General features: G+C 45.4%; 1 protein-coding gene across 1 annotated transcript in view; it reads left to right on the top strand.

The window, feature by feature from the left end:
• The window catches only part of NDUFAF7 (NADH:ubiquinone oxidoreductase complex assembly factor 7), a 102364-nt gene that overhangs the window by 6782 nt on the left and 83519 nt on the right, over positions 1–12063 (top strand). Inside the window, exon 4 of the mRNA XM_018572823.1 lies at positions 2610–2720. Within this exon, the coding sequence (XP_018428325.1) occupies positions 2610–2720 (111 nt within the window). The remainder of the gene's footprint in view (positions 1–2609; positions 2721–12063) is intronic.

Below are 12063 nucleotides of genomic sequence, written 5' to 3'. Positions count from 1 at the left end.
CCACAGTGCACCAAAGAAACACACCTGCAATTTTGTGCATCAGGAAAAACAGTGCAGCTCTGTTTTTAGGTATGTAATGGTGCATTGGTAGCCCATTTAAATGAACATGCAACGAAACTCAGGTTAGGGTGCATACATTAATGCACCGCAACAGAAAAAAAGGATGTGAAAAAGCCCTTAGCCCTTGTACGTGTATGTTATAATCCGAAATATTAAAAAATTCAATATTTCACAGTTAATATTTAATAGGTGTGTATAGGGATGCTTAACTGCCTCCGGGTCGGCCGTAGTAGAAAAACGGCCGGCCCGGAGCTCTCTAGATCTGAGCGGGCGTCTTTAGACGTCCGCTCAGATACGCCCACTCGGCGTGCGCGAGCGGGAAATGGACGTTTTTTAAAAACAGGCAGCGATGCCGGGGGTTTATTAGCCCCCGTATGTGATAGCAATAAAGTTTAGTGGGGAAAAAAATGTAAGTTCCCCCCAAAAAAATGTTTAAAGTTACACATAAAAAAGAAAAAAACAAATTTTTTTTTAAAGTCCCCACCCATACATACACGAATGCAAACATGCGTCGGGGGCGCATACGTGCAAAAAAGACGATTGCGCCCATTACGCCGCACATGTTACATATCGCCACGAACGTCCGAGTGAGAGCAATAAGTCTAGGGCCATCAATCACTGATAACCTAAACTGATGAGCGGTGAAAGCTTTTAAAGTGTCGCCTATGGCCAATTTTGGGTATGGTAGTTTTCTGCGATTTCGCGGGTGCACGCAATTTTAAAGCTTGACATGTTTGGTGTCTATTTACCCGACATGAGCCGATCTTTTATATTTTACCAAAAAACTGGGTAATAATAAATGTTTCCTAACATAATGTTAAAAAAAAAACTTATTTTTTTCAAAATTTTCTGTAATTTTTCCTAATTATAATAAAAAATTAAAACCCCAGTGTTGATTAAATACCACCAAAATAAAGCTCTATGTGTCCCCAAAAAATGGTATAAAATTCATTTCGGGCAGGGCCCTCCTTACCATCTTGTCTTAAATTGTGTTGTGACTGTAATGTCTTCCTTATATTGTAAAGCGCTGTGCAAACTATTGGCGCTATATAAATCCTGTATAATAATAATTTCAGTACAGCGTTGCATGACGGAATAAACGTCAGTCAAAGTACTGCAGCGCTGAACACTGAAAAATGGCCTGGCCAGGAAGGGGGTCTAAACACCTGGTCTTGAAGTGGTTAATGTGTGGGTAAAAAATACTATTTTGCAATAGTTGCCTCTGTAATGTGATAGTTTAACTTTTTCTGTTAGGATTTGTTCATGCGATCTCTGTTGAGGTATGTTTTTCTGCACAGCACCACACGTCTATGGTGTGAACAGGGCATACAGTTGCATGCAGAAAAATACAGCCCAGCTATTGTGTCATTTCCTAAAGGTGGCTGTAAACACCTTTGATCCTTCTTCAGATTTGCATGCCTGATGCAATGCTTGGATATGAAATGGGCCATTTATATAGTTACCCAAGTGGGCAATGAGCTTTTCTGACCATCTGATTACTTGTAACTGCTTGCTCCTTTTTTCTTATGAAGAACAGAGAAGAATTCAGTTAAACACATGGATTTGGTCAGTAGGATTGCAAGGTGGAATACAGAGGTTTCCGTTGGTTTTAGGCACAGGTTCCCTCCACCTTCTGTTCTTCAATGAATATTTGCCCATTTATGGCCAGCTTGAGCCTTTACAATTAAACCAGTGTGAACAAATATTACATTGTATATCCCCTAAAACAGTTTTCAACACTTTAAAGGAGAATTTATGTGGAGAGCAAAATACACTCATCCCAATATTTAGAGCCAACGTGTGACCCTCAGCTGTCACACGTCGGCTCTATTGATCGAGGACTGAACGATCACAAATCGCTGATCTCTCAGTTTCTGATCTTCTCCCTGTAGCGAGCGGTGGCTGAGAGTCACCGATCCCTGCAGGGATTCCTCCCTCCCCTCTCCGTTCCTCCAGCGCTGATTGGAGGGACTGACGGAGGGGGCAGGCACACCTGGCTCTGCCTCTTGCTTTTAATCAGGCGGCGCGGTGGATCCTGACCATATTTTCATTATCTATTCTGGCTGCAGTGCAGCTCTTTGCTGTCAGCATATAGGGCGCAATAGCCCGCTATATACTGAGTTTTGGGTCACATGAGGACATCCGTAAATGTCCTCTCGTGACTCTAAAGAGAACTACAGCCAGAAAAGGTTTGGCTATAGTTCTCTTTTAACACAAGCAGAACAGTCTAGAGGCAAAGATACTTAGTCCATAAATATATAGCATTGCGGCAGATAGAAGCAATCGTTGTTTTCCTTTTCTTCCCCTAAGTTGGCCATACACTGCTTGAAATTCGAGCTGTGGGTTACTCTGTCGGCACCACCCAGCTCAACAAAAGTTGGAAAATTGTCAGCTCAACAGTGACCATGTCTTTATCCACAATTGATTTTAGAGAAATCTAGATGTGTGTGGCCAGCCTAAGAATCCCTCACAGAGATCTATATTAAGCCATTCATCTTTGCATGTGTATTTAGATAGACTGATATTTGTTTACATGTTCATGATTTCAGCTGATTGGGATATGGTGTATTAATGAATGGATATCCGGAGGCAAATCAAAATCTCTTAATTTAGTGGAATTTGGTCCTGGAAGAGGCTCACTAATGGATGACATTTTAAGAGTAAGTAATATGAAGCATTACTTTTTTTTTTATGGTTTTCTGTAGCATTCAACTTTCTGAGTACACAACATTTTCATTGGGGACATTGAACAGGTTGAAATAGAACCCCTGGAAGTTTTCTGCGTTAGGAACGGGAACTATAACCCTCTGAAAGAGGAGCTGACCTAGGGTCGTGAAGAGATCTATTCGTCATTGAGAAGATTTGGGCAGATAGGATAACAGGATAGGATAACGGGAGTCGGGGAGGAGGCAGGGGACAAAAACAAAAACTCCAGCTTTTGCTTACAATACTGTGAACCCAGATATCATAGTGGGAGTGCCCCTTTATTTTGAAGATGCTTTGTTAATGGACTTAGCATGCTTGGAGGACATAGCATTGCAACAAAACTGTGTGGCTTAGAACCTGAGGCCCGGGAAGGATAATAGGACATTTTCTTTTAAAGGAGGAAGCAGAAGACTTTTGCCAACAGAGACTTCTTATCTTGAGGAAAGAAGTAACTTTTGCACATTCTCGTACTAGTTAAAGGAGAACTATGGGGTTCTATCTTTTCTTTATTATTGCATTCCTTAGGCTAAATTAAGTAAATTGTGTAATTTACTCCTATTAGCCAAAATGCACCCTAAGCCTGTAAACCCTTCTTTAAGATGTTGGACGGGGCTAAGCATTGCAATGAGGAGAGATCCCGACAATGCTGCCGGGATCCTCCCCACTGATCTTCCTCACTGTGACTGACAGTGATTCTTGAGAGCTGTTGCTCGTCCACGAATATATGGACATGCGCAGCAGCTCTCTGCACACAGCTCTCTCCTTACCTGCACGTCCCCGTCCTCTGTGCCAGCCTTCCAGACACGCTGCTCCCCTCACTCCCTCCTCCTCTACATCTGCCCCGCCTACTTCACGTGTAGTGTGCAGTGCATTGATCCCCTCCCTCCCCAGTGACATCATTCACCATATATGGACTTGCCCATTCCAGACACGCTGCTGTGTAGCCCTTGATCCCCTCCCTCCTCCTCTACATCTGTCGTCACACAGGGCAGGGAGAGAGAGAGAGGGAGAGAGAGAGAGCGAGAGAGGTGAAGGTGCCCTCTCTTTCTCTCTCCATCATTTATCACATATGGGCAAGTCCATATATGGTGAATGATGTTACTGGGGATCCCTGCAGACTGGCAAGCATCCGATCAGCAGGGATCTCCAGTGACATCATTCACCATATATGGACTTGCCCATTTGTAGTAAATGATGGAGAGAGAGAGGACTCCTTCCTCTCTTTCTCTCTCCCTGCCCTGTGTGACACTGACATGCTAAAATCACTGGGGATCGCTGATGAGAGAGGGGAAAGAAAGAGGGCTCTCTCTTCAGCATTTACTACAAATGGGCAAGTCCATATATGGTGAATGATGTCACTGGGGAGGGAGGGGATCAATGCACTGCACACTACACATGAAGTAGGCGGGGCAGATGTAGAGGAGGAGGGAGGGGATCAAGGGCTACACAGCAGCGTGTCTGGAAGGCTGGCACAGAGGACGGGGACGTGCAGGTAAGGAGAGAGCTGTGTGCAGAGAGCAGCTCTCAAGAATCAATGTCAGTCAAAGTGACGAAGATCAGTGGGGAGGATCCCGGCAGCATTGTCGGGATCTCTCCTCATTGCTTAGCCCCGCCCACCATCTTAAAGAAAGGTTTACAGGCTTAGGGTGCATTTTGGCTAATAGGAGTAAATTACACAATTTACTTATTTAGCCCAAGGAATGCAATAATAAAGAAAATATGGGACCCCATAGTTCTCCTTTAAACATGTAAAGCTGTCCTGCTTTCATACAGCTTTACATCTTTATTCCATGTTGCTCACTTAGATGAAACACATTGTCCTAGATCTAGTGTGCCCCCAGATTTTAAGGGGGTGTAGAGATTTAAATTATTTTTTGAGTAAATGGTTTAGAAGAATCCTAATGTTCTAAGTACAAATAGTCTATGTCTGGGTGTTAATTGGCCATAGACTGTTGTTGCTGAGAAGTTCTGAGGAGGAATTTATAGCAGGGAACTGTGCATGTACAAATTTTATTGGTCTAGGGCAGTGGTGACGAACCTTGGCACTCCAGATGTGCCAAAACTACAAATCCCAACATGCATCTGGCTCTGGGAGTTATGTCTGTGGCTGTTAGAGCCTTGCAATGCCTCATGAGACTTGTAGTTCCAAAACAGCTGGAGTGCCAAGGTTCGCCACCACTGGTCTAGGGCTTAGGCTGGGTTCACACTGCAGTAACACGTGAATTAGCTCACATCCTAACACAATGCAAGAAAATGACCGCACTCCACAGGATACTAGCGATAAATCGTGCGTTTATTGATGCAAAATCAAGTGTACATCACAGCAAGCTCCCCAGCATAGGCGTCTCTACAGGGGGGTAAGGGGGGGCAATTGCCTTTTTCCCCTGATTCCCCGCTGATTCCCCTTTAAACCGGCCGCTGCCGTACAGCTTCACTGTACCGCAGCGGTCTCTTGCTAGCTGACAAGTCGGGCACACGGCTTGCAGGAGCAGCTACATGGTAGACCGCAGAGCAGCTCCTGTCAGCTTCGGCTGGAGCTCTGTCAGATCTGAGCTCCTGCCGAATGATGGATCACTAGTAAGGTCTAGTGCAGACCTTACTAATGATCCCCGCTAGATCATCAGGGAACCATGTGCCTCCTCCCTGCAGGGATGAAAGCAGGTGAGGGGGCTTGGAAGGGAAGGAAAGGAAATATTTGCTGCTTATGTATTTTAGCAGAGTAGGGACAGAGAAGACGCATCAAGGCTGCTTGGAGTCTTCACATGGGAGAAACATCGCTGTTCCCCACCCACGTGGGGTCCCCCTAAAATCACCCAACCAGACCCCTTATCCAAGCACAGGCCTGGCAGGGCAGGAAAGGGGGTGGAATGAGCAAGTGCCGATAGGGACAAGAGCCTCTTCCCCACAAGCCCTGGGGCTTTGGTTGTGGGGTCTACGGACAGGGGGGCTTATTTGCATCAGGGTACCTTAAATAAAGGGGGCACCCAGATACTGCCCCCCCCCCCCTTGTGAATAAGTATGGGGTACTTTTACCCCTACTCATTCACTAAAGGTTTAAAGTAAAAATGTTAATAAAAAGACCAGACTTTTGTAAAAATTCCTTTTAACCACTTGCTGACCGGGGTGTTAAACCCCCTTTCTGACCAGGCCATTTTTCAGTATTCAGCGCTATGGTAATTTGACTGCCATTTATTCAGTCATTCAGTCATGCAACGCTGTACTGAAATTAATTTTATACAATTTTTTTGGGACAGATGGAGCTTTCTTTTGGTGGTATTTAATCGCCACTGGGGTTTTAATTTGTTACTATAGTAAGGAAAAATTACCAAAAAGAAAAAAAACAGTTTCCCCTATATTAAATTATAAAACATTTTATTATTACCCAATTTTTTGGTAAAATATAAAATACGGGGTCACGTTTGGTAAATGGACACCAAACGTGAAGCCTTATAATAGTGCGCACCCGCGAAACCACAATACCCAAAATTGGCCTTAGGCGACGCCTTAAAAGCTTTTACCGCTCATCAGTTTTTAGTGTCATCAGTGATTGAGGGCACTAAAATTATTGCTCTCACTCCCAATGTTCGCATGGGGTATGTAACATGTGTAGCGCAATTGTAATTTTCTCGCACCTGGTGCGTATTTACGTTTATATGTGCATAAACGTGGGGGTGGGGGACTTGGCGGGGGTTACATTTTTTTGTGACCTTTTAATTATAATTTTTTTACACTTAATGTTATTGCTATCACATAGGAGGCTAACTTCCCCCTATGTGATGGCACAGGCACACGGATACCGTGTTTCCCCGGAAAAAAAAACACACTAGGTCTTATTTTCGGGGTAGGTGTTTTATTTTTTATTTTTGTATGTACAACAATCCACACTTATTCATGTAGAAAAGTCTACATGTATTCATGTACAAAAATATAGTGATCAGGGCAATCGAGCAATTTCCCGATGCAAAATTACATTCTGACAGATGCCAGCAAAACATAAACCATTGAGCGGAGCTTAGCGGTGACATTACCGTTAGCTCCGCCCCAACTGTTTATATTTGTCCGGCACCTTCACATTCCAGCCGAATCAAAACAAATTTGCGGAGTCGGCCATGGCCTCACACCTTTGTTGTCATTCAGTGACACCACAGTGTCCTCAGATGGATGTCACCCATTACTACGAGTAGTTATATGTACCCCTTTTTATCATATTTTATATATTCGGATTGATGTGTTAATGTTTTTCTGATACACATATATTTGCACAGTTATTCCAATACTATGTTAATTAACGGTAAAGATCTTTTGTTCCATTATACACATATCAATAGTTATAGTAATAGGATTGTACTGAACATATGTGCACATACATATAGGTAACCATGCTTTTTATGCTTATGTGTAGATCAGTATATGTACAGTGAGGAAATTAATCCCCTGCAGATTTTGTAAGTTTGCCCACTTACAAAGAAATGAAAGGTCTAAAAAAAATTTTATCATAGGTGTATTTTAAATGATAGAGACAAAATATCAACCAAAAATCCAGAAAAAACACATGATACAAATATAGTTACATAGTATTTTAGGTTGAATAAAGACATTAGTCCATCAAGTCCAACCTATTAGGATCTCAATCTAGGAGTACCTGTACCCTGACATTAAACCTCATCTGCCACATTAATGCCACTCCCCTATTCCCCACTCCCAAATGTTATAAATTGAGTTGCAGTTCAGTGAGTAAAATAAGTATTGGATCCCCTACTAACCAACAATAATTCTGGCTCCCACAGACTGGCTATGTGGTACACAGATTAGTCCTGTCAATTTAGGAAGGTGCTCCTAACGCCAACTTGTTATCTATATAAAAGACACCTGTCCACAGAATCTCTTTCTTCCATTCAAACATCACCACCCTGGGCAAGACCAAAGAGCTGTCAAAGAACGTTTCGGACAAGATTGTAGACCTGCACAAGGCTGGAATGGGCTACAATACTATCAGCAAGAAGCTAGGTGAGAAGGAAACAATTGTTGGAGTGATTTTTTGCAAATGGAAGGAATACAAAATAACCATCAATCGCCCTTGTTCTGGAGCGCCATGCAAGATTTTGCCTCATGGGGCAAGGATGATCATGAGAAAAGTGAGGGATCAGCCCAGAACTACATGGGATGAGCTTGTGAATGATCTCAAGGCAGTTGGGACCACAGTCACCAAACAAACCATTGGTAACACAATACACCGCCATGGTTTGAGATCCTGAAGTGCCCGCAAGGTCCCCCTACTCAAGACGGCACATGTACAGGCCCGTCTACAGTTTGCCAATGAACATCTAAATGATTCCGAGAAGGATTGGGAGAAAGTGCTGCAGTCAGATGAGACCAAAATTGAGCTGCTTGGCATTAACTTGACTTGCTGTGTTTGGAGGAAGAAAAATGCTGACTATGACCCTAAGAACACCATCCCGACAGTCAAGCACGGAGGTGGAAACATTATGCTTTGGGGCTGTTTCTCTGCTAAAAGGTACAGGTCGACTTTGCCGCATTGAGGGGCCAATGGACGGGGGCCATGTATTGTAAAATCTTGGATGAGAACCTCCTTCCCTTAGCCAGAACACTGAAGATGGGTTTGTCAGCATGACAATGACCCAAAACATACCGTCAAGGCAGCAAAGCAGTGGCTCAAGAAGACGCACATTAAGGTCATGGAGTGGCCTTAATCCTACAGAAAATTTATGGAGGGAGCTGAAAGTTGCCAAGTGACAGCCAAGAAACCTTAAGGTTTTAGAGAAGATCTGTAAAGAAGAGTGGACCAAAATCCCTCCTGAGATGTGTGCAAAGGTAACCAACTACAAGAAACGTCTTACCTCTGTGCTTGCCAACAAGGGTTTCTCCACCAAGTGCTAAGTCATGTTTTGCTTGGGGATCAAATTACTCACTACTGCAACTCAGTTTATAACTTTTGTATCATATATGTTTTTCTCTTCGTTCATTGAAGGACACAGGGAACAGATCTAGGATCATGTACTGTAGGGCTATATCACCACCAGCAGGAGAAGGACTCTAGGCACAAAATTACCAATTACTGCCCAGGGGTGGCCCAACCCCCCACCTGCTGACAAGTCTCCAGTTTTTTGCCTAGCATCAGGAGTAAGGAGCTAAGAATTTTCGGGTATTCTTACCTGACTTGTTCCTTTTTTACCGGCTGGATCTTCTAGCAAGTGTTGACAGGGCGACATACTGCATGTCATGGATCCCTGTAGTCTTCCCTGGACGACCGGCGAACGCATGCAGACTCTGCCACGGTGGGTCGGCTGCGACGGCTATGTTTCGACGGAGTTGCCTGTGGGTTCATCCTAGGGGAGTGCATATGACTAGGGGTCTCGGCCGGCCAGTCACAGCACTCCTTACAGGTTGGCAACGCCGCGACTGCAGTCGGGGGGCGTCTGCAACACGATACCTACGCGATAGTGATAGATGGTAGATACATTTCTCCACGGATCCTTAGATTCATCATCTAAGGTAATGCCCACATCGTTACCTTGTATTGGTAAAACAAATCCTGGGGCTGGTGTTACTATAAGTCTGATAGAGCTCTGGGTGGGACATACTCCTAGTTCCATGGACCGTAGTTTAGTGAAGACTGCACAGGACTTCATTAGTGTGCAGCTGCACCTAGCTGGGGGGAAGTGTGTGTCTCAGTGCAAGGAGAGACAGTGTACTGAATGCTGCAAGCTTTGTGTATGGAGCCAAGCTTGGCAGCAGGACAGGTTTCTGTGGATGGACTGTTCCCATAGAGGAAACGGACCCAGCTCAGAGGACTATCGCTAATACCCAGTAAGGCTCAGTGGAGCGGACTTTTGTTTGTTTATGCCAATTTAATTTTTGGCCTGGATGCCTGTAACCTTTTTTTTTTTTGTCAATTGATTGCTGTCTGGAATTAAAGCTGGCAATTTTGTTGAAGAGACTGCGAGTTTACCTCTACATTAAGACTAGTTCCCTACAACAGGTTGATCGGTTCATGGCCCGGGCCCGGGATCCTTGGGCGGACGCGGTGGATGCCCTGTTGGCTCCATGGGACTGTTACGGTCTACTTTACGCGTTCCCTCCGATTTACCTTTTGCCACGGCTTCTTCGCAGTATAGCAGCCGAGGGCATTCCCGTCATCCTCGTGGCTCCGGATTGGCCAAGAAGGGCATGGTACACGGATGTGGTTCGGTTGGTAGCAGCAGAAGTCCCCTGGCGGCTGACGTCTTTACAGTCGCTGGCTTTGACAGTGTGGCTGTTGAAAGCCATGTATTGAGGGACCGTGGTCTCTCGGACGCAGTTATTTCCACGTTGCGGTGGGCGTGTAAGGCCCTGTCCCGACGGATTTACCATCGCACGTGGAGGGCTTATTTTGCCTGGTGTGAGTCGGGTGGTTTTCCGCCTCGTGTGTTCTCTGTGAATAGTATTCTTGCCTTTTTTCAGCATGGCGTGGATCAAGGTTTGGCCTTGAGTACGATAAAAGGCCAGATCTCGGCCTTGACTATTCTTTTTCAGAAGCCCATCGCTTCCTACGCCCTGGTTTGCACCTTCGTGCAGGGGGTTACGAGTATTGCTCCGCCTGTTCGATTCCCGTTGCCGCCTTGGGATCTGAACTTGGTGCTTTCAGTTTTGCAGGAATCTCCTTTCGAACCTTTGCGTGGGATTCTTCTTCTGACTCCATCTCAAAAGGTGGCCTTTTTGGTTGCAATCACCTCCGTCCGCAGGGTTTCGGACTTGGCGGCTCTCTTGTACATCACCGTTGCTGGTCCTGCATCAGGACAAGGTGGTTCTGCGTCCTCAGCCGTTCTTCTTACCTAAAGTGGTTTCGGCTTTCCATCTCAAATCAGGACATTGTCTTGACTTCCTTGTGCCCGAAGCCCGTTCACAGGAAGGAGAGGGCGCTACACTGTTTGGATGTGGTTCGCGCTCTCCGTGTTTAATTGGAGGCTATGGCTTCCTTCCGGGAATCGGATTCTTTGTTTATTGTTGCGGATGGTCCTGGGAAGGGTCGGGCTGCTTCGTCTGCCACCATTTCTTGTTGGATTTGCAACACGATTTCTCAGGCGTATGCCATTAGGGGGCTTGAGCTTCCGTTTTCTGTTAAGGCCCATTCTACAAGGGCTATTGGAGCATCCTGGGCCTTTCGTCATGGTGCCTCGGTTTCTCAGGTTTGTAAGGCCGCTACTTTGTCTTCTGTTCACACCTTTGCCAAGTTTTATAAGGTGGATGTTTTAGCATCTGCGGATGCTGGTTTGGGGCGCAAGGTGTTGCAGACGGCTATTTGAGGGGATAGTTTTTTCCGTTGGGTTTTTGTTTTGTTCTGCCCACCCCTGTTTTGGTACTGCACAGTACATGATCCTAGATCTGTTCCCTGTGTCCTTCAATGAATGGAAGAGAAAATAGGATTTTGTACTCACCGTAAAATCCTTTTCTCTACGTTCATAGTAGGACACAGGTCCCGCCCCTATGTGTGGGTGTGTACTCCTAACTGCTTGTTACTTACTGGAGACTTGTCAGCAGGTGGGGGGTTTGGCCACCGGCAGGGGCCGCCCCCAGGCTGCAATTGGTCTTTAGTTTTTTGTGCCTAGCGTCCTTCTCCTGCGGGTGGCGATATAACCCTACCGTACATGATCCTAGATTTGTTCCCTGTGTCCTTCAATGAACGGAGAGAAAAGGATTTTACGGTGAGTACAAACCCTATTTTTCTGGATTTTTGGTTGATAGTCTGTCTCTATCATTTAAAATACACCCATGATAAAAAATTATAGACCTTTAATTTCTTTGTCAGTGGGCAAACTTACAAAATCTGCAGGGTATCAAATAATAATTTTCCTCACCGTACCTTCTTATTCATATTGGAACTTTGCTCATCTAGAATTAGTAAACAGCTTAGTACAGGCCTCAAAATTTCCCCTCGCAATTCATGAGTGAAAATTGCGTGGGGGCAAGTGGAATGCCATAGAGGGGATGCGCCGCCAGCAGGACCTGCAATGGAACACTACCGCCGCTTCCGAGTTGCGATCGCTTGCTTTGTGTGCTCTCCTCCTGGGCCGCTCTGTAGCTGCAGCGGCTGAGGAGAGGAATCAGTTTCGGCTGTCTTCGGCTCTTTTAAGCACCTGCAGCTTCCTCCGCCCAGCTCAGCCGCCGTAGGCTGGGAGGAAGCCTGCAGATTTACTATTGGACATGCAGAAAGTAATGCAGCGCGGGACCTGAAAAGAAAGTTTCATGTCGGCAGATGGAGGATCTCTGTACCCCCCCCCCCCCCTACCCCCCACCCCC

This window comes from Nanorana parkeri, unplaced genomic scaffold (assembly GCF_000935625.1).
Source record: "Nanorana parkeri isolate BGI_ZX_2015 unplaced genomic scaffold, ASM93562v1 scaffold2142, whole genome shotgun sequence".
Taxonomy (NCBI): Eukaryota; Metazoa; Chordata; class Amphibia; order Anura; family Dicroglossidae; genus Nanorana; species Nanorana parkeri.
This window is presented reverse-complemented; position numbering and strand designations above follow the sequence as displayed.